The sequence below is a fragment of the Dromaius novaehollandiae genome, chromosome 1 (assembly GCF_036370855.1).
Source record: "Dromaius novaehollandiae isolate bDroNov1 chromosome 1, bDroNov1.hap1, whole genome shotgun sequence".
Taxonomy (NCBI): Eukaryota; Metazoa; Chordata; class Aves; order Casuariiformes; family Dromaiidae; genus Dromaius; species Dromaius novaehollandiae.
The window spans coordinates 62065403-62092441 of record NC_088098.1 but is presented as its reverse complement, the minus strand read 5'-3'; the positions used below and the strand labels follow the sequence as shown (position 1 = coordinate 62092441).

General features: G+C 39.0%; 1 protein-coding gene across 1 annotated transcript; it reads right to left on the bottom strand.

The window, feature by feature from the left end:
* Positions 1–42: 42 nt before the first annotated feature.
* SLC13A4 (solute carrier family 13 member 4) lies at positions 43–27039 on the bottom strand. Its single transcript, XM_026119787.2, has 16 exons — positions 26761–27039; positions 20529–20657; positions 17760–17896; positions 17018–17199; positions 15205–15259; positions 13531–13570; positions 12782–12859; positions 11072–11262; positions 9645–9764; positions 6658–6759; positions 5612–5713; positions 4396–4493; positions 3081–3211; positions 2537–2698; positions 861–998; positions 43–180 (listed from the first exon to the last, which is right to left on the bottom strand). Exons 1-16 carry the CDS (start codon positions 26857–26859, stop codon positions 43–45), a joined length of 1902 nt encoding a protein of 633 aa, XP_025975572.1. The 5' UTR covers positions 26860–27039.

The window sequence follows — 27039 nt, the reverse complement described above, 5'->3', positions numbered from 1 at the left end:
GGTCTTGCACGATTTTGGTTTGTTTTTATTTTTCATTACCAATTATGTTTGGCTAGTGATGTTACTGACCGCTGCCCATTCTGGAAATGTATTCAGCTGGAAGAGTCTAATTCCCCATGTGTTGATTGCCACCATGACAACAGCTAGACCAATCAGATTTACACCCAGGCCAGCTTTCACCTGCAAAAACAAAACACAACAAAGCATGACAAATGACGACTTGATCAAGAATAGTCAATGTGGAAGAAAGAAAGCAGAAGGGTGCATGGTGAAGAAAGGGCATGCACAAGCCTGTTTTGGCTTTTGTAGGACATATTTATAGAAAAGTATGTTCATCTATTGATTTCTATGTATAGTGATAAAGCATGTATACTGATTTCTAGAGTTCTACTGATTTCTTCATAAAAAGCCCTATGAATATTATGTATCAGAATGTATATTGTGGGAGACTTCAGGAGTGCTAATCAGTGGTATATGCAGCTCATCAGAAGACCTCTCAGTTTGTCACGTGGACATCCCAATCACACAGTGAGAATGGGGATTTAAACCACACATAGCAGGGTGACTACATGACTAAGTATGGAGCTCTGTGACAAATCTCATTTCTTGCAGTCTCCCAGCTTCCTCAAGCCCTCTGCTTTTTAGATGATTTTATTCATTAAAAAAAAAGAAAGATGAAAAACGTGCATATCCTAATGTGGATGTTCTTAATCTGACAGCTCCTATAAAATAACAGCAGTGCATATCAATATGACTTTATACTAACATGAATATCATTGTTACTATTGGCTGCTGGATGTGGGGACAAGGTGTTGAGGTTGCATGAAGCATGGAAGAATGTACTTGATTTCAAGACTCACCATATCTTTAATCTGGCAGTGCCCATAACTGAAGACAATGGCATTTGGAGGATTGCCCACTGGCAGCATCACCGCAAAGGAGATACACATGGTGACAGGAATCAGGGTATATAAGGGGTTGATAAGCAGGGTTTCTGACTGGAAGGAGAGAGGGGGGAGAGAAGTTTCACTTAACCATTAAAGGCCACTGCTTGTAATTAGGATGAAAGGACCCTCTCTGCTTTGTGTGTTGATAACAAGATTCTGCAAATCTCAGTTCCCTAGCTTCTAAACCTAAGGGCAGAATCAATCTTTTCCTTGTATTTTAGAGTTGGGTAGTGGTAGGATTTGAAACTGATAACTCTCCATGGATTTTTGTTGAGCCATTTCACACTGGAGGAGGATGGAGTTTACTACTGTTAGACCTTCCTTGTTCTTTCTTCTGCTTGTTCTCCATGTCATTGTGTTATTTCTTCTGGTTCTAATCACTAAGTGCTGTTTCAGTCTTCATCCAAGAGAGATCACAACAGATTAACATGAGGAACTTCTTTCAGCTGCTGAAGATACTGAAACCTTTCTCTAAAGTCCTTCTGAACTGTGTTTAGGAAGATTAGGTGTTCATGCTCCAAACTCAGATTGTGAGGAGATAATAATGTTAGAATATTCTTTGGAATAGTCCAAAGAATTGTTCTTCCACTACAGCCTAAACTTTGCATTTTAGTTTGCATTGCTATGGACTAGGTTTATGCTAGAATGAAAGGGAATGCTAACTTTCATTTCAGAGAGGGAAACATCTGTAGGGTCCTTTTACGGTCAAAAAAGAGAGACTGCCTTAAGATGGCCATTCAGACCACTAAAAGTAGATTGCTTCTTTAAATTTCTCTTTAGGACAGTCTCCTGATCTGAGCAGGGGTGAATTTGAGCTCATAAGCCATTCTAATGTAATTACTTATTTTCATCTGACCATATCTTCAGATCTGCTCACTGTAGCATACTTTGGGACAATTCAATATAATAATTTTAATAGGGAAACAAGATTCATGACCTGCATTGTTGGTAAGTAAAGTTTCTCATTACATAAAAGAAAAGAAATTAAGACAGGATTCTGTAACTGTTATTCCTGCATAGAATGTAACTTATATCTCTTTCCTCTGCCTTTGTCATCAGTCTCCTGATTTTTTCTGTCCCTTGCAAGCATCTCTGTTTTCTTTTCATGTTGGATGCCAGCATGCTTACCAGGCCGCCTCTTTGAACACATTTCAATTTGATATAAAATTCACTTCTGCAGCCTTTTCTTACAAATAGTGAGTAGGTGACTATTAACTAATGAAAAACACATTTAAAATAACATTGTGAAGAGTATCCCAACCCTCAAGCTTTGAATGGGTTTCACCAAGTATCTGGCTGCTTTTCTCACCTTCACCTTCGCTCCTGTTTAGATTATGCACCCCTTAGGGCAGGAGCTATATTTTTACTTCTCCTGAGATGTGCTGAATGCATTTCTCTGTGCTAACATATGCTTTCAGGCCTTTTGGCTGGCAGAGTTCATTAATTCTCTAAACCCAAGACAGAAGAACAATAGCTTGGGAACTGATGCTGATCTCCATGCTCTTAGAGAGCCAATACCTAACCTCCTGAGGCATTCCCTCAAGCCTGTCAGGAAACAACAGACAAAAAATGACATTGGTTTTACTCACCATGCTGCATAAAATAGGCAGAAAGATAGTTATGGTTGCTGGATTACTAACAAACTCTGTTACCAGGGACACCAAAATGCAGGCCAGCAGCGTTACAGCCCAGTAGGGAAGGCTGCTCAGGGACAACATTTGGCGTCCAATCCATGTGGAGAGGCCAGAGGTCTGGGGAAAGGACAGAAGTGCAAGAATTGTGAAATGCATTGGATATTTTTAAACCAGATCCTTCTCTCTGGGAGATGATTCTCTTGCAGCAGAGAATCCTACCAGCAAATAAGCAATGTTTAGGTCAATACTCTTTGCATTTCTTTTTGATGAGTAAACTGGATTTCAGTCCAGTGCCTAATAAACTGCTGTCCATAATATAAAAGCACACATTTGGTAATAAATGGCACAAGGAGTTGATAGGCAGAGTCGATAAGCAGAAGATCAGAACTGAACAGGCACGAAGCCTGATCCTTGCTTTTACTTCAGCATGTGAACTAGAGTACTAAAAAGTCCAGGTTTATCATTTTTTTATAAGGTGGGATAAAATCTAATTCAGTACCTTGCATCCAGCTGCTAAGGCATAACCACCTCCAACCAACACTACAATCTCCCAGGGCATGGTCTTCTGGAAGTCCTTCCAGGTAATGATTGGATTGAACGTGTTAATGTCTGTTGACCTTTCACCTTCTCCTATATAAAAATAAAACAAGTGTGTAACCAATATTGCACTGGAATTTTTGCAAAGATCTTTGCATGCTTCACACCAATAATAATAATGCAAAAATCTGTGGGACTTATCTTGAGAAATATCTGTGAGATAGATGAGGAACACAATAGTAGGCTCTTTCTCTGGTTAGCTCAGCATCAGGAAGTGCAGCATATTGATTCTAAATGCTCTGACTTTCCCTTGGCTGCTCTGTTGATGCAGATAAAGCCCTATGTTTTATAGTATAGGTATTTAAAGGACTGTCTTCTGTTACATATACTTGTGTCCTAACTATCTGTAGATTAGGAAGATGGAGTTAGAATGGGTTATTTTCTCAAATAAAAGTATTTTCTCTCTCCAGTAACCCATAATGCTTGATAAAACTTATTTATGTTGCCACATTTTATCTGACAGTATTATTTTTAGATACCTGAGTTTTTTGTTGAAGTAGGATTTAGAGTTTTGGTTTTTTTTCCTTAACTGCTGCACGTATCTCAGTATAAGAAATGAACATATCTATATACATTTGTAATCTCTATATAAGACTAATGTCAGGAAGCTGTATTTTCATGCACAACTGTTGAAAGCCTAACAGCAAACTGATTGCTACCTCAGAGTGCTACCAAAATGTGAACGTGAAATAACACATTATTATTACCAAGAAGACTGTGAGAGCTACATTGGCAAATATTTGAACTGTGAGAGCTACACTGGCAAAAATTTGAACTTTTCAGTCTACTTTCTTCTACTGACCTCTTTTACATCTACTTGATGAGATTACCCATGAGTTCTTCTATAAAAGTAATGACCAAAATATTTACTACTGTTTATCTTCAGTCAGTTTTTCAAACCTTTCTGTTACAGTTCTCAATATGGAACTGCATTTCAGCCTTTTATAAGCCTCTGTCCTAGGTTTTGATAACTCAGTGTAGACACAGAAGAGATGGTGGCCATAAATGCAAGATCTGTTTGTAATCTGCTGGATGAGAATACATGAGCTAAGGCACCAAAAAGGGGATTTGGTATAGGAAGGGATGGTATCAGAGGATAAAGTGAACCTTGATCTTCCACAATAAAAAATCTGTTCTTGGGCCATTTGACATCAGAAAAATATCCTTAAAGGCACTGGAAAATGTGTCAGATCTCATTCTTGCCACATCTTCCTTACCTTTTTCCCTTTTTCCAAAACATGGCTTCTTTGCTGGAATCAGGAAAAGGAGAAAACCAAGAAATACAGAGACAGTGGCATCAGTTCGGTAGCCTTTCCTAGGAAAGAAATAGTGGATAGTCATAAAAATGCACTAACAGAGACATTCCCCAACAAGGGACATGGCTAGAAGCAAACAGTTATAGGTGAATTTATATTTCCACATCTGAAGTCTTAGTAACAGTCCTTGAGAAAACTGTGTGTCCATATCAAGGATTCAATTTTTTTTTTCCATTTATTAAAGTGTCCCCGTTCAGCAATTGTTTACATTGCAGTGAAAAAAAAATCCTTTTCAGTTTCTGAAACTAGTAACTCAGAGATATAGAAAAATATTATGTTTACTAGAAGCAAGAAACAGTTAACACATTCTGGGAAAAAGCCAGAGTAATCCTCTATAAATGAATTGGAAATTGATTTTGAATATTAATTTTAAATAGCTATATTCAAAATGCAGTCTGGAAAAGTACTGTGAGGTGTGCTGAACTCCAGAGAGCATCAGAAAATCCCAATATTAGAAATTATTTTTTTAACTGAATTAGAATGAAAAATTAAAATAATTTTATACAGTAAAAACTGAAAGAAAATTTGACTTCAATTCATTTAGCCTTTGGTAAGTATTGTTTATTACAGTCACTTTTAATATAGGTTGTTTGAACATTGTTTGAAACCAAAAAGATATAATTGTTTGTCGCTTTTCTGTCTAATATTTAATTGAAATGAAAATGTTTCAGATAAATCTTATCTTCACAAAAATACATTTTCTGTCAAAAATTATTCCTTCAAAATATCATTTTTTTAAAAAAAGCACAAGGTTTTAATTTGAATCATAATAGTAATCTATTCTGAAAGGCATCTTGGTGGCAGCTTCTCTATGAATGCATTAAAATGTTACTTGCTTTTAACTTCAGAATATGATCCTTTCATTTTTTACCTTAGAAATATGTTTATTTTACCTTCTGTAATTAATTCACTCTGCCGTGCTAAGAAAGAATACAGTTTACTGCCGTGCAAACAGATGTAGTCTTAAAAGCAAACATCCTTAATTTTGAATGAAGATTTTGGTTTTTTACCACCTCGTTAAAAGTGGCTAATGACATTTGGTAACCAAAAATTATTGCAGAAAGTCAGCACATCCAAGACCATATTCCTTTGCTACTGCTTAGGGAACTTCACTTACTTCTCAAAAAAAGATGACCATCCTGGTACAAAGCCAGGCTCACGAGTGAACCAAAGCAAGGTCATCAGAATAAAGAAAAACCCAGTCACCATCTCAGGATAGCTAGAAGCAAAACAAAACAAAAAAAATAGAAATCAAATCCAAGGTCAATTTGAAAACCCAAGAGCAAATTACAGAAGTAATGTATTAGAAACTGGTTCCAACAAAAGGGGGAAAAGAAACTATGAGGAAAATAGAAAGGAAGATTAGTTTGAACTAAAGAATTCTATGTTTGGGTCCCAGCTGATAACCAGCTAGACCCAGTAAAGAATAAAGCTAAAGATATCATTATCTGTATTTGCACTTAAACTGTTCATGGCTAATTCCTAAAGAAAGATATTTATATATGCTTTTTATGTATTTGCATCACTATCAGATGAAATACTATAACAAGGTAAAGCTCATGTTACTGTTGCATTGTAAACATTTTCTATTGCATTTTTTAGAAGCCTGTAGAAAGCATAACAGCAGGTGATAATTAAATCAGCACAAATATTTTGAACTAGTGGAATAAGTACAAGATTAAAGGTGGCTTGAGGGCACCGGGTTTTAATATATGATAGATTTAAATTAAGTTTGGTTTCATAGTTTCATACTTAGAGACAGTGTGAGCAAAGCCTTGATTCAGAGTTGATGGTGCTAAAATTCAGTGAGTTCATCTGTTAAAATTTCAGCTAAACAGCACAAAAATCTTTTGAGAAGGGCTGATGTTATGAGATAACATCCTTTTGTAAAATTAAATTCTTGCAAAATAAGCTTTTCGACAGAGACTGCTTGCTGCCACCAATAAGGATTATCACTAACTGGGAGGACAGGACTTCTCATGATGGGAGATTAGCCTTTGCTAATAGTGAACTTCCATCCATCAAAATAAATATGCGACTGAATTGACACAGTGCTGACAATTTAAGTATAACCTACATGAGCCAAAAGCAATGGAGAGGACAAAATGAAACCGTGGTTCTACCCAGAGAGGCAAATTCTTGAAGAAGGAAGATCTGTTTTACCTAACATTTCCCAGTTTCTCATATTCTTCCTGAATTCTTCTCTCTGACATTTCTTCCCGTTTGGTCTTCTTCTTCTTGCTCACAGAACATGTCTCTTTAAAACTGAAGTAGATAGTGCAGTAAGATTAAAGAAGGCAGTCAAATGAAAAGAAGATGTTGTAAAAAATAACATCAACACAGCAAAATGAAAATTTCAGTCACCAAGGTCTGTTGGGAGAAGATATGATTGGGGCAAGAACTGATGGTAATGGGAAGTTATTGCATGTGATCTTTGTGCAATCTGGCTTCCAGGACTTGTGAGAAACCCTGCCAGAGGCAGTGTGAAGGCTGTGCGTCCCAAGGGTGCTCTGACTAATACTGACTGGTATCGCAGAGCCAGTCAGAGCACACTGCCTGTGGAGGCCAGATCTTTCTGGTGCCAGAAATCTTCAAAGGCTATGGCTAGTTTGCACCATCCCATGGAAAGACTGTGACACAGGTCATCTATGAATAGATTTTCTTGTGGTGGAGCTGTATACTTTCCACTCGGAGCAGGGGTATTCAACACCTACGAGGCCCAGTCTGGCTTTTGATCCCATGTTTGTCTTGAATATTTGGGATTCACGCTAAGCAGTGGGTGAAAGCTGTCCTGGAAATCCCAGTAACTTTCATGAGCTGGCCATGGGACTGACAAGGCCACTTTTATTATTTCTAGCAGTTTGTAAACCAGACACAGTCAGTGCAGGACTGCACTGTCTCTGCCACAGATACCAAGGCAATCAGCGTAGTGTTTTGTCCTGGTGAAAAATGTCTGTACTTCTATCAGGGAAATAGAAGCACAAGCCCCTTTTAGTTGAATACATTTAGACTTGAAGTTCAACTTAGAGTAGAATACATTTAAACTTGCATTACATTTATATGCAGTTTATGCAGATTGCCTTCAAAATACAACAAAGCTTCGACATTCCTAATTGAAATGAAGAAACTTGTGAGCTCACTTTAACCTTTTCCTTTTTCCAGTAGTGTCATTTAGCTGTGCTTTGAGCCACAGCTCTCCGCTTTTCTGCTTCTGCTGTACCATCTGTCACACAGAGTACGATGTAGACTGGGAAACCTCTGCAGCTAAGCCATTCTGATATAGGAGGCAGCAGCTGGACTTCAGTGACTAAAGTACGTTTGGAGCAGAACAATCTGTTTTTAAAGTTCCTGCTATTTTCATATCTCATTTGTTACCCCACTAGAGTTCCCTGCTATGTCACTGGCTGACTGGTGGACTAATATCTCCTCCCCTCTGCCTGGTTCAGGCCAGATTTTCAAAGGTATTTGAGTAGTTAAAGATGCAGATAGACCCTGTCTGATCTACAAAATGTCTTAAGCAGGCTTTTCGTTTCCATTGTAACTGGGCATCTATGTAACACTGTTGTTTTTATCACACTTAGCATTGCCCTGCATGTCCAAGTATTTAAGTATCCTTTCAAACCTTCCTATTGGACTCCAGTAAAATCCACCAGCAGTAGCACTGCTGGAAGTGAAGAGCTATACATGTTTTTAATGGTCAGTTCTAAAGGGGTGACTCTAGCCTTCGCTCTGCTTTTCTGGAATAAATTATTTGGTAGGCCTGTTCTCCTTCTCCTTTGATCTAGTCTAGAGCCTGCCACAAGGCTTTCTAGGCTAAAAAGCAAGCCTGAGATATTGTTCCAGTGGGCCAAGTAACAGCAGAGTGATGACACTGTGCTTCCTAGGAAAAGAACATGCACCACGAACATTACTGGAATTGAACAAACATTTATACACAGGAATTAGGTTGCTGTTTCAACATTTTATCAGTGTTGCTAGGCTTAGGAAGATGTGAAGGCAGAGCACTGTCAAGCTCCTAACATAATATATTCTTTAATGAACTGCAGTGAACAGGAGTCCAAGATTAAAGAGTCTTGGAGTCAACCAGCACTTCTCAAGAAGTCGATAATGCTTCAGTCTCTGGTATTCTTTAGAAAAACATTAATCAGCATGAGGTCTTGGATGCAGTGTGGAATTTCAATGATTGTAATTAAAAAAAAAAAAAAAGAATTGAGGATCATGTCAGAACCTGTTTCCTCTCAAGACTGAAAAAAGAAAAGCCTGACTTACTTTCTCCTTTAATTTGGAACTACAATGCTCAGGGGATTGAGTGAGAGAAGGACACAGATATTCACCTCTAAATTACCTCTTCAAATCTAGTCAAGGTCAGCAGCAAGAAGAAGTCATTGTCATCTTATACATTGTCGTAGGTGATATAAATCAATGATGTCAGATCAGCTTACTTTTTTAGAGTAAACTAAATCAAATTAAGGCCACTTTAGTTCTGAATAAGTGTGTCAGCACCACAGTTTAATGCAGATTAACTAATCGACTCTAAATGCACACATTTAGTCAATTTTCATTAACTTTGCTGAGTGCCTCTGCAAAGAGAAGACGTGGTATAAATGAAATAAGAGACAGAGCTGCCTTGTTATTTTCATCACTTGGTGATTTCAAAGGGTATTTGTCTCTTAGGCCATGAGTCCTTTCCACTTTAAAGGAAAACATATGAAGTCTGTTTACCTTTATTTTTAGCTGGTTTTACATTAACTTCATAGAGCTGGGGAGAGATCTGAGAAGTAAATTGCTCTCTTGCACTTATTTTTCTATTGATCTTTTCAGCTGCACTTTTTGAAAAAGACTTTTAACAAGATTTTTGGTCCACACAAGGCCACTGTTATATAAGTCAAAAAATCAGCGAAATGTGTAGTAAGTATTTCTATCAGCAATATCTAGGTACTCCGCTCATAGGCAGCAATACTGTATTCTGTTGCCTATACAGCTCTGATAAGGAACAAGGTGGTCTCCTGTAATGGTTCTGGCATGGAGAAGAAAGTTATGCTTTCGTTTTTGTAATTTGTGACCGGGAGAACCTTTATGAGACATGTTCTAATGGAGCCACACAATGTTCTGCTTTTGTAATCCATACATTTCTAGTAACCTGCACTCACTTGCAACCCAAGAACAGCCAATGCATCCAGAACCAAGTCAGGACCAACATGATGAGGGAGATGGGGAAACTGAATAAAAACCAGGTCCCAAAATTCACCACTTCAGCATTTGGATAGTGACTGTAAAGGAAACAAAAGTTGCATAAGAAATTGGAAGGGTAAAAGGACAGACATTTCCAACATGCATGCACACACGTGCATATACACACACACACACTTATGTACATGTATAAATCTGTCATGGTACAGTTTAAAGGTTGTATTAGGATGTATTTGTGACTGCTGCACTGCACATGCATAGTGAAGCCCCTTTCCAAAGAATGCCAATCATCTGACCGTGTGTGACCAAGAGATGAGCCACATAGCACTTCACACCTTTAAGGTCAGATGGCCTGCGTTGTCTAACTAGCTTAAAAAGCCCTTAGAGTTATCAGAAGTTAAATCCTGGCCCACCTGAGGTTATCATTAAGACTCTTCTTATTGTCAATAGAGGTAAGAATGATTTTGCCCAGAATCTCTGTATATCTTACCATGCACCACACAAATAATGACTATAGTCTTCTGGGCTCTAACAAAGATGTCTGAGGTACATTTCATCAAAGTATCATAATAGCAAGGACTTCTTTGGAAATGCTGTGAAATCCAAACCTTTTTGGCTAAGGATGGGTTCTAAATTTAGTTTCCTTTGCTACCACCATTTCAGAGAGAGAAATGCAGGACACCATGGCAGCAGTGGTAGCAACAGAAGATGAGAATTAGGTCTGAGCTTGGCTGCACATCTGTGCATGAGGAGATATTCCACCAGTCCCACCTCTTCTCCTCTTCTGGAGGAGGCAGAATTCCTGTCTTTGAAAGTGCTGGGCACATATGATAAAGAAAATATTTAGTTGATCATAGAGTTGCTTCCCATCTTTTCTGAAGCAAAGGTGGAAAGCCATATTTCTATATTTATTTATTTTTGCACTGCTTGTTGAAGCAGCCCAAGTACCACTAGTTGTGCCCCAGGTTCATCATCAGAACTGGCTTTCAAAGAATGCCTAGAGCATCTTGAAGTTGATTTTGTGACATTCCTTCTTTCGTATGCATTTCCCTTTGTCTTCTTTGTTATGTTTGCGTGATTTTAGTGTTTAATTTTCTGGGGTGCCTGCTGCCTCCATGGTAATCAATTAACAATATCAAAAGTATTTACTGAAGAAACTAAAATGTTATCACATGCTGAGGAATGAGAGAAGGACATGGGTATGTATGAACTAGAGCTCCCAATTTCAGTCATTAGCCCTTAGTAATAACATTAGATTAGAGAAGGAAGAAAATTTCCCTTCAAATAGACTATCTTACAAAGCTTCCCTAGGGTAATAACCCACTGAGAAAGCCACAAAAGTGGTAATGACCAGTTGCCATCCTCACACATGCACAGTATCACTTACTTGTTGAAGTGCTCTAAGAATATGAGGCTAGTCGATGTCCCTATGATGGTCGTCAGCCCTCCAATGGTTGCAGCATAGGAGATACTCAGTGAGAGGCATTTACAGACCATATGGTCATGTCTGGATTGATACTGGTATTTAGTGCTCAAGTCCAGTTCTGTGGGTTTAGGAGGCAGGACCAGTATCTGAGCCTGTAACAAGATACATTCACCAAGGAAAGCAGTAGATTATAACAACAGCCCAGGCCGCTGTAATACCAAGGCACTACTGGTTCCAGAGAAACAAGAGGTTTGCATAAGAGGGAGTGGGCTTTTTTCTTTATGGGGATTAGCTGGGATCAGAACTAGAAACCTGCACAGGGGCCTGAAATTGCTTGGTCTGTGGCAGAAATGTAGGACAAACAGTAATCAGACTTCTGATCATGGTTTGTCACTGCTCCAGTTCTCACTGGAATCTCAGCTGGATACGATGGCCTTTGTGAGCTGCAGGGTGAGATTCCAGTATTTCAGCAGCAGGAATCTATAATCCTTGAGGATTATGAGCAGCCACCAAACAAATGCCTGGTGGACTTTTTACACTCATACTGGCTAAGAGCCTTTAATTAGGAATGGAGTGCTAGGAATGGGGAAAGTGCATGATAACAGACTGGGAGATGGGAATACGGGAGAAAAGGCTGCAATAAAATATTGCTCTAAAAAGAAGCTTGCCTAGCAGTGACAGGAAAGGATACATGTTGGTTATACTGGAAATAAAGGTACAATATCTCAGGCCAAAATCACATACAACCCGAGGCTGTAATTTAGGATCAGGAAAAAGGCAGCAAGTAAGTCAGACAGATTTTTTCAATTTGTTAATTTGGACTTGGGTTTATGTGGTAAAATCAGTGATGCTGTAGGTCCATCATCCTCATGCTCAAATCTCCACACATTAAAAGTGAAGTGAACTTATTAGCTGCAAAATAATCACTGAATGTATATGGGAAATGGGTTGGGCATAAGAAGAAATTAGATATCAGGAGCAGAGCATTAGCCTTTTTTGGATTTATGAACTTAGATTCTTGTCAACTATGAATGCAAATATGTTTGTTGATTTTAGCCTAGTCTTTCCTGATCATCAACTTAAGCCATTAAGATACTATGTAATTGTAGTCCAAACAGCAATTTCTCCTTGAATATACTCAAAAACAGAAGAAGAAATATTGCAGTGGACTGATGTACTGGAGGATTTTGAGGGGTGTTGGACAATACAGGAAGGAGGTGGCTACTAAGACTGCCAAATCCATTCATTGGACAGTTGAAGGGTTTATGTCCCCTGTTGGTTTAGTTCTGAGTAGGGTGTTGAGCACCAGAGATAGTTAGTTTTGTGTTGACCTATTTGCTGGAGAAGCTTTGCAGAAAAAAGTGGGTAGAACATAGTGGGTAGTCAGATAGCAGGATGAACTTATGAATACATGGTGGAATGTGAAGCTAAATGAATATTATACTAACCACTGGGAAATATATTACTGAGAGAGGATCCTCTGAAAATACCTGTGATGGGGGAGTATAAACGGGAACAAAAACTGGCACAGGACCATGCCTTGACAGTTCTAAGGTGATGGACAATGATTCCAGGTACAGCAGTTTACAAGGAAAAAATACAAAGCTGTGATGAGCAGATGATGTTCACCTCTGTCCTTTCCCTCACCTGTCCTGTTTAACATCTCCTTACCTGAGGTAGATGCTGCCCGTTGCTTTTGGACTTCACCGTTCCAATAGGGTTGGCTATCATGTGCACGCCATTGATATTCTATGGGGAAGCAAATGCCTTAGATTAGCCTTTCTTCTGTTCCAAGAGACACTTAGTTAGAACTGATTGTGCTTTGTAAATCTCATGGTTAGTGGGTTTCCTAAAGATCCACTACAATTTTAATTGTAAACTTTACTCTGGAAAAAACATAAGATTTAAAAGAATAGGCTTTTTTATTTTAAAATTATATTAAAATAAACTAATTTAGACTAGTAAATTTAAGTCTTTTCCCTCTATTGTATAGTAGAATCTAACAGACCCCTTGCTAGAAGCTGTCATTTTTAACATGTGTACATTGTTCTAATTGACTGATGAACCACGGCTGTAGAAGCTGGTGATACTTGGACAGTAAAAGATAGTATCTGAACTTGCTAGAAGCCCAGAGTCTGTATGCACTTGTTAGTCTGCTGACTGGATCTCAGGCTTTCCATCAATAGATAAAACAAACTTTACAGAGCCAGTGTTCCCCATCTTGATCTATGGAAGCAGGCTGATAGGATAAACACAAAGTAGGACATTCTATGATATACACTCTCTGCCAACAATCACTACTTCCTGTTTGAAATAAAGGAACTACAGTATGTGCTGCAGAACTGTGTGGGCTGTTTTGATGGTTCTTGCTTTACAAGACAGTGTAGCTCAGAAGATACAGATACTACATGGGACAATACCTTAGTATGCATCAAGGAGCTGAAGTCAGTGGTAGTAGCACTAAAAACAAAGAAAGGAAAGTATACTTTAATAAAGCCTCCCGCCCTCTTCTTCCCTCAAAAGGCACACGCAACAGGTGAGAAGTGCAACATCTGCGGAAGAACTAGTATCTGTTGAAATGACAAAGAATACCAATTTTTAGTACCTCGTATGTTGTATCTTGGCTAGATACATAGGAAGAATCATTATATTCCCTAGTTCTAGCTCTAGCTGTGTAGCAATGGGGGTTCCACCTCCTTGAAAGCAAAAATATGCATTCCGGAGAGTGTACTCCATTCTAAGAATGGACTCCATTCACAATTTACTGAACCACCGGGCAATGCAATGCTACTGCTGTCTGGTTCTACTCTCGTTCTTCCTACAACAGCCTCTTCAATGTTGATTCTGAGTACCTTCCTGTACTGCATTAAAGCTTTCACTAAAATCTGTCCTGTGAGGCTTGTGGACCACGCAAACAATTCATTGAACTTTTACTTTGACATTGAAATCATATTTAATTCCAGAAAATGGAATTAGCTAGGGTTTTCTTTCCAACAAATTTCAAGCCCTCTTTCAAACAATACTATTTTAATAATAGTTCTGTTATGAAATATCCCTTACCTACTTTTCAGTAGGGCTTAAAGGGATTAATGGCAAAATGCCTGACTGAGAGTTTGATTCTATGATGCACAGAAAATATGTCCAGAATAAAAAGAGATAACAACAGATGGACTACAGGAGAACCCATTAGTCTCCAGATAATAAGAAAACTATTCAGGGCTTCCAAGTTAACCCAAAACCATTAAGATGTGCTTTTAGGATGATAAGGCTTATTTTTAAGCAAATTTTAAAATATGTAATCAGAACTTGCTTCTCTTTTATGTTGAGCATCCGTGAATAAAATAGAAGGCACTCAAGGAAGGACTGCAATTTATTCTCACTCCCTGTAGCAATGTACTCCCTAGAAATTGTCCTATAGCATAGTCTGGGGACAATAGCTTTGTACATTCTCCCATGTGTCCTGAAATGCTAGTTAATTTTCTAAATTAGTTAGTCATTTGTTTGATCATCCCTTTTCTCCCCACTGGATTTTACCCAAAATAGAGACCTGGTTAAAATTGTTAGTGTTTCAAACTTCTCAAGAACTCTGGATTTATTAAAAGAAATATTTTAAAGTTTTTTTTTTTCCCCTCTGCTTTGACATCTGTCTCTTGAATGCTCTTGGTAGTTGAGGCTTTTCTACGGAATCCTCTGTAAGTGTCTTTTCTGAGAAGTGTCCCATGGGCACTCCACACTCTGTTTGGATCCTTTCCATCACTGTTTCTTCAGGGGACAGAAACAAAAATCTGCTGACAGCACTCTCTCATACAGCACAAACACAGACTTTAAAAAAAGGTCACTCAAAACCTGAGACACATTTCCCTTCCCTCTAAAATGACCATAATGTTAAAAATAAATGAATACCGGTGAGCTTGAGTGAGATCCAAACCATTACATTAATCCCATTTCTCATACAAGCCTTTGTTGTCATTCACATCTAAAACATTAATTTGTATGCTTCTGTTTGCCCTTCCTGGCTCTAGTCCTGTGTCCATCTCATTGCAACCTGTGTAGGGCTCAAATCTCCAGTCGTGATGTACAGGATTCATTCTTACTCCTCATTGATGAAGATAAGCTCCAGTGAAGCTTGGCCATGCTTTTCGCTGAGACCTGCGATGAGAGAAGAGAAGCAGCTCTTGAGGTGACAACTGAGCTGAGCCCCTGGGCTTCAGTCTAGAGGCACACCATTGAACATGGAGGAGATACTGAAAACAAAAGCTAGGAAGAACTTTCTCAGATACCCTGTGACCTCATGCAGCATTTTATTGTGCTGTATTGTCCTGTTCATATTCTTCTGGCAATTAATAGACTATCATGCCTATGTGATCTGAGGCTTAGATGCCAGAAGTTAAGCAAGGTTAAATAACATCATTGCCCTGCCTTGGAAAAAGAAAAGAAAAAAAAAGAGATTTTCCCTCCCAAATCTATCCTTTCTGAGAAGGAATCACAGAATCACCAAATGGCTGAGGTTAGAAGGGACCTCTGGAGATCATCTAGGCCAACCCCCCCTGCTCAAGCAGGGTCACCTAGAGTACGTTGCACAGGATCGCATCCAGGCAGGTTTTGAGTATCTCCAGAGAAGGAGACTCCACATCCTCTCTGGGCAACCTATGCCAGTGCTCAGTCACCCTCACAGTAAAGAAGTTTTTCCTCATATTCAGATGGAACTTCCTCTGTTTCAGTTTGTGCCTGTTGCCTCTTGTCCTGTCTCTGGGCACCACTGAAAAGGGTCTGGCCCCATCCTCTTGACACCCTCCCTTAAGGTATTTGTATACAATGATAAGATCCCCTCTCAGTCTTCTCTTCTCCAGGCTAAACAGTCCCAGCTCTCTCAGCCTTTCCTCATAGGGGAGATGCTCCAGTCCCCTGATCATCTTCATAGCCCTCCGCTGGACTCTCTCCAGTAGCGCCATGTCTCACTTGTACTGAGAAGCCCAGAGTTGGGCACAGTACTCCAGATGTGGCCTCAGGAGGGCTGAGTAGAGGGGCAGGATCACCTCCCTTGACCTGCTGGCAACACTCTTCCTAATGCACCCCAGGATACCACTGGCCTTCTTGGCCACAAGGGCGCGTTGCTGGCTCATGGTTAACTTGTCCACCAGAGCTCCCAGGTCCTTCTTCGCAGAGCTGCATTCCAGCAGATCTACTACCCCCAACCTCTACTGGTGCGTGGGGTTATTCCTCCCTAGGTGCAGGACCCTGCACTTGCCTTTGTTGAACTTCATGAGGTTCCTCTCCGCCCAACTCTCCAGCCTGTCCAGGTCTCTCTGAATGGCAGCACAGCCCTCTGGTGTATCAGCCACTCCTCCCAGTTTTGTATCATCAGCAAATTTAGTGAGGGTGCACTCTGTAAAACTCTGTTTTGAATGAACGAAATAAACCCTAGACATCTTATCTGCCCCAGAGAGAATTTTTTTGGCACCTTCTCTCAACTGGGCAGCCCAGAAGGGCATGTGTGTGTGTGATTGTAACAGGGTACATGATGGCCCTGGCAGCTCTAGGATCCAGAGCAGCCTATTGTCTGCTACATTTCTTTCTCTTTCTTCCCAGAGATTTCCCAGTGCTTCTTCAACCTCCAGACCACACCCCCTCCTTCTGACCCCATAGAAATTCTACAATAAAAATTATGACACATGAACTCCAGTACATGTCATAATTCAATCTAAATAGTCTCACAACTCCACTTCTCTAATCACATCTTAAAACCGTGAAAGAAATCACCGTACAAAAAGAAATAGCAAAAGCCAGCATCTTTTGCAGTATAAACCAGACAGCTCTGACCTCAGCAGAATTTCAGTAAAATAATACATCAACAATTCTGGTCATTGATTAATGAAGGAAAATAGAGTGGGCAATACTGGGAAATACCTATTGGCTTGTTTTCTTCAGTAGTGGTGCTGCCTGCAGTACTGATGACCTCATGCTCCTCCTCAGCATTCACTAGCTCTTGGAGCACTGCCTCCACAATTGGCATCACCATGGCTGTGGTGGATGTGTTGGAAAGCCACATGGATAGCACCGTGGTGCAACACATAAAGCAAAGAAGCAACCTGGAGCACAACACAATGAAACCTTCTTGAGGCACTTTCATAAATTTTATGAGGCCTTCTTGCCCAACATTTCCATTAATCAACTAATAATTACCTTGGATCTTTTTTCTCTGTGGATGCCAAAATACTGCACTGTGTACAGATAAAATGCTGCCTGTGCTGAGAACCAGCACAAGACAATTCATCATTGGAAACCCATTGCTCCCCCAATGGGAAATCGTTGTGTGAGGTAAGAACTAGTGATTTTCAACACATCCAGGCTTACTTTAAGAATACTTTTGTGTTTGTTAAACAACGGGGAATGAGGGAGCAGAGAGACTAGGAATAAGAGAATCAGCGGAAAACTGAAAGTAGTGGGACAAAAAGCTGATGAGTTAGAGGTAGCAGAAGGAGGATGAGAAAATGTGTAAGCTTTCGAACTCTGAAAGCAGTGGTGGGTCAAAACAATTGCCCCAAAACAGAGCCAGCTTTTCCTTGTGGAGGGAGAAGTTTGAGTTATTATTTGCTCTTTTAAGCTCCTGCTGTCAATCACAAACTACCCTGAAGTCAAAGACACTCACATGCCTGGCTTTGCTCCAGCCATCATGACCATGCGTAGGGCAATTCGCTTGTGGAGATTCCATTTTTCTACAGAAGCTGCCACACAAATCACACCCATGAGGAGCAAAGTTGTGTTCTTGAAATATTCAGCAGCTACCTGCATTAAGGGCAAGTGGGAAACAATCAATTAAAACAGCAGTAATTACCCTACACAGAGGGTAACAAACAGAATTTTGCTATATGAGTAGAAATCTGGTGGTGTGGGCTTTTTTCTCCCTACAGAAAGAATAACAGGGAGCTGGAGAAACTGAAGAATTCATTAGTCAAAATGCTTTCTTTAATCTATCTAATTTTGTGTTTACAAATAACAGTGCTTTTTACCTACCTGTTAGTGAGTTTCTCAGCTTTGAAGAGATTGAGAGAGCGCTTATTTCTCTGAGCAGGATGTTCATTGCACAGAGTTAATCATATCCAGCTAGGCCCAAACTCTAACAGTCACAGAAAAACTGCACTGAGGGCAGCTAATGACATGCTTTTTCTTTCTGGAAATGTCACTGCCTATCTTGTTTATATGTCTTATGTCTTGCTCAGCTGTGGGGCAAATTGTGGCTACTCTAGAACTTACAGTTTCAAAAAAAAAAAAATCCTTTGGGACATGTTCACGAAACCCAATAATGAAAGGTTGGGATATTGCTGTGATGACCCACAAACCATGTGTCAGAACTTTTCACAGTGGAAATCCATTTGCATTGTGCTAGGCAAATAGGGCAAAGTTTCAAAAAAGAGAACTTTAATTTAAAAGGGATGAGAAAAAATCAACAACTGACTTGGCAACAAAATCAGAGACCATGCATGGTCCTCCAAGGCAGCATTCTTGAACATAAGACTTGCTAAGACATAAGCAGATGTTCCGTGAAGGGACTACAAACATAACAAATGAAAACATACATACACACACAAACACGTGCACACTTTCATGTGAAAGCAAACTAAATGGGAGAAAACAAAAGTAATAAATGAACATTCAGTCTCTAGCTGAATTTTGTATTGGGTTCTAATGAAATCCTTCACAAGCTGCTTCTGGCGTATTTTTCCAAAAACACTGGTTCTTCAAATTAAAACTATTCTTCTAACTAAATGTAGGCTCCAGCAAATAAACACAATTAAAATCAGTAGGAGCAGCATTTCTTCCATTGTTCTCAGTTATTCCACAACGCCTCCATAAAAGTGCAGGAATGACACTAATGGTGTTTTGTGAATGCTGCAGTAAGTGTTAAGCATTTATTTATATTTATTTAAGAAATTCCTATGGTGACCTAAATAGACTTGGCTGTCATAGCTGTGTTCCAGAACTTTTAAATATCAGTTTTCTGGCTTTTTTCCACTAGTTTCTATTTCATTAACTTTCTTTATTTTCCTGCTACCTTGTTATAAAAAAAATCTTGAACTGAATGAAAGGATTTTTTCAAGCCAGCAGCATAAAGAATCTGTTGTTTCCCTTTATCCCCTTCACAGTCATTTTGGAGAAACAAGTGAATACTAATGTTCTTATAAACACTCACGTACACACACACACACAGAGCATGCAGACTCATGTGCTTAAGCCCCTGTGAGTTATGTTTGGCTTAAACTGCAATGCAAGAATCCTGGGTTTCTATGGCATTCCAGAGCAGCAGACTGGAAATACTGCAGCATCATCAGGCTCACTTATTTTAAAATATAAGTTTTTATTTCTGTTCCTAAAGCAAATAATACATTCTCTGCAGCAGTTCCACTGTCATTTAATTTGATATTACACTGAATTTCTATCAGGCTGCCCCTGAATTTTGCATCTTCAATATACTGCAGAGTTTTGTGATGAAAATGCCTAAGTACTTTACCTTCATGTTAAGGGGGAAAAAAATCCTGAAAATGTTTAACTGTGTTGTTATGGAAATGTACCTAGTTATATCACATAGTTGTTACACCGCTGAGAGGAATAAGAGAGGCCATAAAACCCTTGGTTCATGCTTGACTCCATTCATTTATGGACATGTCCTGAGCTAGATTGTGTTAGAAATACAACAACTTTATGGTTGCTATACATTATACTGTGTTCTTATCTGCATTTCCAGTCCCTATAAAATAAGTGTGACACCTCCTCCCAAAAAATAGGGAAAAAAGCAGGAAAAAATCTGTAGACAGAGTCAAAGGAGCTTCTCCATATATTATGAAAGAGAAAGACATTCAACAAAAACTGAAGTAAGCAAATCCAGAACTTATCTGTACAATTACTCCTTTCACCTTAGAACTCACGGCTACAAAGCAGTGCTAAGGTTAAAGTGTGGAAAAAGGATTATGCTTTCACCTGGATAATAAAATTATCTAGTCTTATATAGTAAATGCTAATATTGTCTTCAGGATACGTAACCTTTTGCTTTATACATCATCTATAATAAATATCACTGGAAGGAAACTTCCCCGTTTACCCTATAATTGCTGTATACATGATTTTGGAGGAGGGAAAAGGTGGAATCTTTTGATACAATAGGTGTTGGGAATTGTTGGTGATGCACTAGCTGACAGGATGGACACCCCTCTTGGCCGCTATGGCTACTCCTATGTCTGTCTTTCTTTGGTAGAAGAAAGCGCTGGTTTGCCCAAGCTACTCATTGTAAGAAGTACACTTCTTCCTCTCAGACTCCTTGGTCTTGCTAGTCCACTAAGATTTGGTTTATTCAAATAATTAACTGACAGTGAAAAAAAGAAAAGAAAGAAAGAAATGATAAAAAGGTGCACACTGGTCTGACCTCACTGGACTTCATGACTCCAAAAAGTGGGTATAGGAAAGCAGGAACTAAGGCTGCTGCACCAAGAGGTACTGCTTCAGACACCCAGTACACAGCCGTCACAATCAGCACATAGGCACATGAGGCTTCCTGTAGGGAGAAATCATTGTGGTTAAATTTTATTATCCTAAACCTGTTGTGGAAGATTTTGTAAATACATTCACAGAACTGATCCAGCTAAGGACCAAAAGTGCTTGACAAGGAGCAGGTAAGGACCTCCCGAGCTGCAGTTATCTGGACCTGAAATCTAGGCTACCATCCTGAAGTTACTATAGCTACCATACCAGTTACTGAAGATGATGTTAATGAAAGGTTTCGCACATGAGCTAGGGAAAAACATTGGGATAAACTTATTTGTAAGGAAAATAATGGTTCCAAGTGCATTGTTCAATTTGTTTGATTTCCATAATCTAATATTTACCAAACATTCAACTGTGACCTGTGGAGCTGTTATTTCTACACAGCTTTCTCTCCAATACTGGACAAGCCCAGGAACACGGAGTTTTCAGGATCAAATGGGAATGTTCTCATTCACCATAGCATGTCTAGGTCCATACAGTGGCAGCTTTGAGAAATACTCCGAAAGGCTGCTCTTTTTCAAGGCTGCTTTTATACAAATCTAAATTGTTTGTTGGTAGGTTTTATTTTCTCAATTAATTTCTAAAGACTTCAGGAGAAGTTCACAGACCTAAGGGGCTTAGAGGCCACAGGTTAAAACCCACCAAGTTAATCAAACAAATTTGCTGCTGTCCAAGGTTCTGGGACGGAAAGCCTTGACAACACCATGCTGAGAGTTCATAGTGGACCGGTTTGTAAAGGAGAAAGATGGTATCTGCTTAATACACTACAGGAAAAATACAGCTAGCCCACTAAAGTCTTCTGGATCATTTTTCAGATAGATATGTCTTTATTTGTGGCATTCAGTAGAGCTCTCCTTAGGCTCAGTTTGTTATGCTTAGAATTCTAGGAACGTTTCCTCTATCCAGTGGGGTAAATTGGCAGGTCTGTGGAAGCTAATAGATCTACACTGATTTACACCAGCTAAAAATCTATCCATTCTTCATTATTCAGTGGATGTTTCATATGAACATAGCAAGCCTATGGATTCTCAAGTCACAATGGCTATTGTTTAGAAAATTCACTTTTCATAGATGACTATTTGAACTGTGCTCAAATATAATTTCATTATTTTTGTTTTTTTCATTGGATGACTCCCAAATCAAGCAGCTTTCAGTATGTCACATGAGAAATTCCAACAGACCCTTGTGCAAATCAGTGAGCCTGTGTGACTCTCCATTTGTTTGCAATCAGCTTTGCAAACAAGGTGGCAAAGTCTAAACTAAGACTATACAATGGTCTGAATTCATTGGAATGAATCAGTAGCTTTTATCTAGACCCACGTTTATAAACATTATGTTACATTACGTAATGAAGGGCCTGCTGTTCTGAAAAGTTCTGCTGTTTCTGTTCCTTAGTACAGCTCTTATAATAACCTCCAGAACACAGCCCAGAAAAAAGGTTAAGACAGATTTCTATGTGTAATTTCCTCTATTTGCTTGAAAATTACAGCCAGGCTTATTCAGAAGCCTGGGTTTAGATTAGCTGCCACATCCTGGTCAGACCCCTATTTTGGAAATGTGTAACATTAAACATTTCTGAGTCAAATAACTAGGCCCACAGAAATAAGTGGAACAGGAATATTAGGAAAAATAACTTTCTTGAATCAGATACACTCCAATGACTTTAGAGACTGTAAGGAGTCTCTGAAGTGGTATTGGACAAGTAGACAAACTAAGCTCTGGATTCCCTCACAACTGGAAAAGCACATTTGAAATTCCAGACCACACAGAAACATGTGCATATTTGTTTTTCTTCCTTAAAATTTATGGAAGAGTTGTTTACATTTTAAACTCCCTGGTACCTGTTTCACTAGTCCTCTACAATTGGGTCCTTAGCAAAATACACTAAAACAGTGCATTGCAGTTGGAGCTTCATTATTACCAAGAAAAAACAGCAGGACGAGCTACAAAAGGCTAAGTTAGAATGGACAAGACCAGAGTTTGGGGTTTTCTTTTTTATATTGATGGATTACCAAGCAAGCATTTTATGAAATGGAATTTCTGTACTGTTGGAAACTCCAAGAACTGTTAAGTTGATAGCAGCTTCAAGTCACCACTCAATAAAAACAGACAAATGATTTTGACTTAAAATTTAAAAAGATTAGAGATTTTTTTATAATCTGCAATAGGAAGACAAAATTATTTTAGGTGAGGGTTGCAAGGCTTATTGGCTCAAAATAGCCAACTCACTGTTTAGTAACTTTTAACTGCACTAGATTTCATGGTTAATATTGCATAGAGAGCAGAATTAGGGTCATTTTTGTGACTATATAACACATTTTTTATTGGTTAACTCATCAGTTCCTGCTAACAAACTTCAGTGTTTGCATGGACTCTGTATGATGTCCATAAGGTGTCTAAAGAGAAAAATGCTTTCAGTGAAAACACTGATTTTTGTTTTAAAGGAGTACAGATGTATCCAAGATAAACAATTTTCCAAAGTGCATAAAATTAATTTCATCCTAGAGTAATGCCAAACTATTTCTTCTTCCATTCAATAATTCTCTGTAACGTCTTTGAGCATAGACTGTTACTCTTTGTTGCCCTCTATGTGTAGTGATAAAGTAGAGTAACAGTGGTAATGGGATAGGACAAAAAAAAAGTTGTATCTCTACCAAAACATGGCTAGGATGGGCACTGAGTCTTTGTGTATCCTATACACTGGTCTGTGATCAGTTTACAAACAAAACTAAAAGAAAATATGTTTTAAATGGCATAAAACTGGATAGCAAGTATTGCAGAAGCAAAGTTTGATAATCTGCTAAAAACCTAATCAGCTTCTCTAGCAATTTTCACTATTTATTCTCCGAGTTCTTTAAACCAGTTTGTTTCCAGGAGAAACCATACTAATCTCTTCTATTCCATTGAACTGAATTTATATATTTTATTAATGGTTACCAGATCTACTAAGTACTGGATTGAAATATTGGCTGTATAATATTAACTGTTTTCACCCTTCTCCCTTCTTGTTGTACAGTTGAAAATGGCTGCTAACCCATCCTAAGGGCCTGAGCAGGGAATAGGAAAACACAGTGCAGTGAGCTAGGATGGGATGTTTGGAAGACCTACAACCTATTTTCAGTCAGTCACTTAGGGGAGAAGAAAAGAGGAGCCGAAAGTAAGCCATGGCTAAAATATTCCATAATAAGGGTCATGCATGTAACATTTGTCACTAAAACATCTGAGGATCTCAGGGTGGTTAAAAAGAAGAATAAACTCTGGGTTGAAGATTTGCCCAGTTACAGATGTGCTTTGTACATCTTGCACACAGGCATGTGGTTAATCAGTGCAAGAATCAGGCAGACTTTGGACTACCATTTCTGAACGGATGAGATCACACTGTGATTCCCTCCCTTCAGCTTGTGTGAATTAAAACGAAGGTGAATTAAAGCATGCCATCCATGGCTGTTTAGAGCATGTTCTGTGCATTAGAGTCCATCCTGCTGACATTGCATGTTGAGGTGTCAGCATCACCTCATGCTGCATGTCTGTCACCTTTCAGCATCTCCTACTGGCTCTTGAGGAGCCATCCATGTGCCTTCAGATGGGCTCAGGATGGCCACAGGATCAGCCGTCTCAAGAGATTGCCCATAGCTCACTCATTTTGCGTGGCAAGCTTTATGATATCACAGGTGGCTTTATGAAAGGAGAGGCAAGATAAAGATGAAAAATGAGGTAGAAATGCTCCCCATCACTGCTAACAATGAGGAAATAAGGACAGAATAAAAAAGACCCAGAATTTGGAAAGCACACCTTCTTTTTTTCTGTATGTGCCAGGGATTGAAAGGTGCTCATGGGTGTCTCAAACCTTCTGTACAAGCCACAGTTCAGGTACAAACTTTGGAAAGGGAAGAAGAAAGCAATCAAAAACTCTCAGGTTTATTTTTTACCCAACAATTTCTTGTCATAAAATAGTAGAAAGGGAGCTGTGGACATTATCCCTATAAGGCTTATCCACAAGCAGTACTGAGTCCTCATGCTCCCTTTGATGACTCTTGCCACTACACATGTCATGGTCCTTTGTCATTTCCAGAGTTGTGCTGATATCATCAAAGAAGCTGAAATCTGGTTTCCTGCAGAAATGCAGGTATTAATCACCTGGTAATTCTGATCTCTAAAAGACAGGAAACTAATATAATTGTCTGATAAATGAAAATATAAGTAAGTCAGCAGCTAAGGAATTTAATCTTCAGGTTTAAGAAGTAATCATAGTCAATGGGTTGTAATATACTACACTACAACACTTGAATAGTGTCCTGTCAACTGAGTTTGTTAGGTTTAGATATTTTCTTAATGTCGTTGTTAATACTTGTCCTTCTTTGTAAGACTCTGGGTCAGGTTCATGGGTTTTTTTTACCATCTGTGATCATTCACACATATGCAAAGTGGATATAAAATATCATCTGATAGCTTTTTATATCACTTTGCAGAAGAGCAACATAAAGTACCAAGTGATAATGCAGTGGAACCTGCACTGTATAATAGCAGTTCTTGCAGCAGTACTGTCACAGCTTCTGTTTCAAAATACCTGCGATGGTATTACAGTTCCCCTGATTATTAAAGGATTTCGTTATTGCATCCTGTTCCTCTGAATCCAGTAGGGAGCCAACATGAGTAACATATTTTAGTACAGTGAATCTCATGTTGTCTAAGAGAGAATCTCAAGGTATATAGAGCACGCTATAGTTACAGTGCCATATGGGCACATCAGAGAGAGTCTATTCTTATGTTACCCTTCCAGTGAGATGGGGAGATTAAAGATTTTTTAAAACAAGCTTCTATAAAGATGTGGGCCTTGCTGTTCTCTGGAGAGAAGTGTAACTATCTGCAAGAACTGGCAGAATAGAAGTCAGAGATTCAGACAAGACCTCCAAAGGAGCCTCAGGTCATGTTGTTACAGTCATTCAAACCCTCTCAATGCAAAAGAAATGGAAAACCACTGTAACAGCATAGCCAAGAGATACGCACTGAAGTTCAGAGCAAGAAAACTCACTCTAAAGTGGAACATACAATTCATTAATGTTGGAACATTTCCTTTCTGCGAATCTTTTTTCTCTTTCCAAACGAAACCCTACAGTTTTGTTTTTGGAAAGTGCTATGCAATTTCTAATCCTTTGCACTTCTATTTGATAAAGCAGTAGTATTCATCGATCCTCTGATAGTGGAAGGAAGAATTAATCTTTAGCAGGGTACAGAAAGGAATGGAAATCACTGCACCATTTGGTCAGATTTATGGCTAGCTCTATGGAACCCACAGCTGCAGAATTTTTAATACCTTGCAAATACTGGCAAGTTACACATCACCATCTCTATAAGGTAGAAAAACACTGTTATCTTATGCTTTGCAGCTGCAGAAACAGGCATAAAGAAGGGTTGAAAATACTCAGAAACTCCTAAACAATGTCAGGAATACAACCACATTCATTCCTATTCTCTGGTCTGTGTATTAAGTACAGACTATTTCTCACTTTGTATTGTTGTGAATGTCTCTGAGCCACTATCTACTAGCTACTGCCAGAGCTGCAATGTTGCGGTAGAGGTGTCTACACTTGATTGAGACTAGTGGAGTCTGTGCATGGTCCTGCGTGCCTCTTACTGAGATCTGGCTCCCTACTGTGCTCTCTTGAATTGCTGTCCTTTAAACCCATCTTAAATTGAAAATCCTGCCACACATGCTTACAAATAAAAACCAAGAACACTTAAAGTGTTCCTTTTAAATACCTCTTCTGAAAGAAAATTTTGTTTATTTGGCCTGTTTGTTCTGTTCCCCCTCACACAAGCACACTACTGCAAAAAAAGAATAGGTACAATATCTTTGCCTTAAAATTGCGCTTCACTAGCTTCACCTGTGGTTCTTCAACTTTGCTTGTGCCATGACTCAAGATAGCTCTGGCGATAACAGTTATGAATTCTCTATGACTTGTGTTTCATAGTTCTTCAGATTCGAGTCCTTGATACAAGAGCAATGTTTACTTAGATCCTCACCTTTCTTTTTACCCACTTCAGACTTATCCAGTATGACTATCTACTGCACTCAGAGGCTTTGTCAAGAAAGAAAATGAAAAGGTACTTACACTGCTGGGGTATAAGAGTGGCAAAGGAAGCAGTAGAAGCGGAATGAGAACAACTAACAAGAGATTTCTGGATCTGAGAATTTCCTTCACCATTGCCATACTCTTTTACTTTAGTTGCTTTCTTCTTGGATTTCTTCTATAGTTTGTTGGATACTCCAGCTTCCACTCCACCTTCTCCTTCACTTTTGCCTGGATTTCCCTGAAAGGGCTGTCTCTGGCTTGTTTCCTTTCCCCAACCAGGCACGTAAAATGGCTTTCTTAATTTCTTTATTCTTCAAT

Coding starts and splice junctions, on each gene's coding strand:
- SLC13A4 (XM_026119787.2), bottom strand. CDS start 26,859: ATGGCAATGGTGAAGGAAATTCTCAGATCCAGAAATCTCTTGTTAGTT. Junction 15,260..17,017: donor TGAAGAAAACAAGCCAATAG/GTATTTCCCAGT, acceptor CTCTCATCGCAG/GTCTCAGCGAAAAGCATGGC. Junction 6,760..9,644: donor TGGCTGTTCTTGGGTTGCAA/GTGAGTGCAGGT, acceptor TATCTACTTCAG/TTTTAAAGAGACATGTTCTG.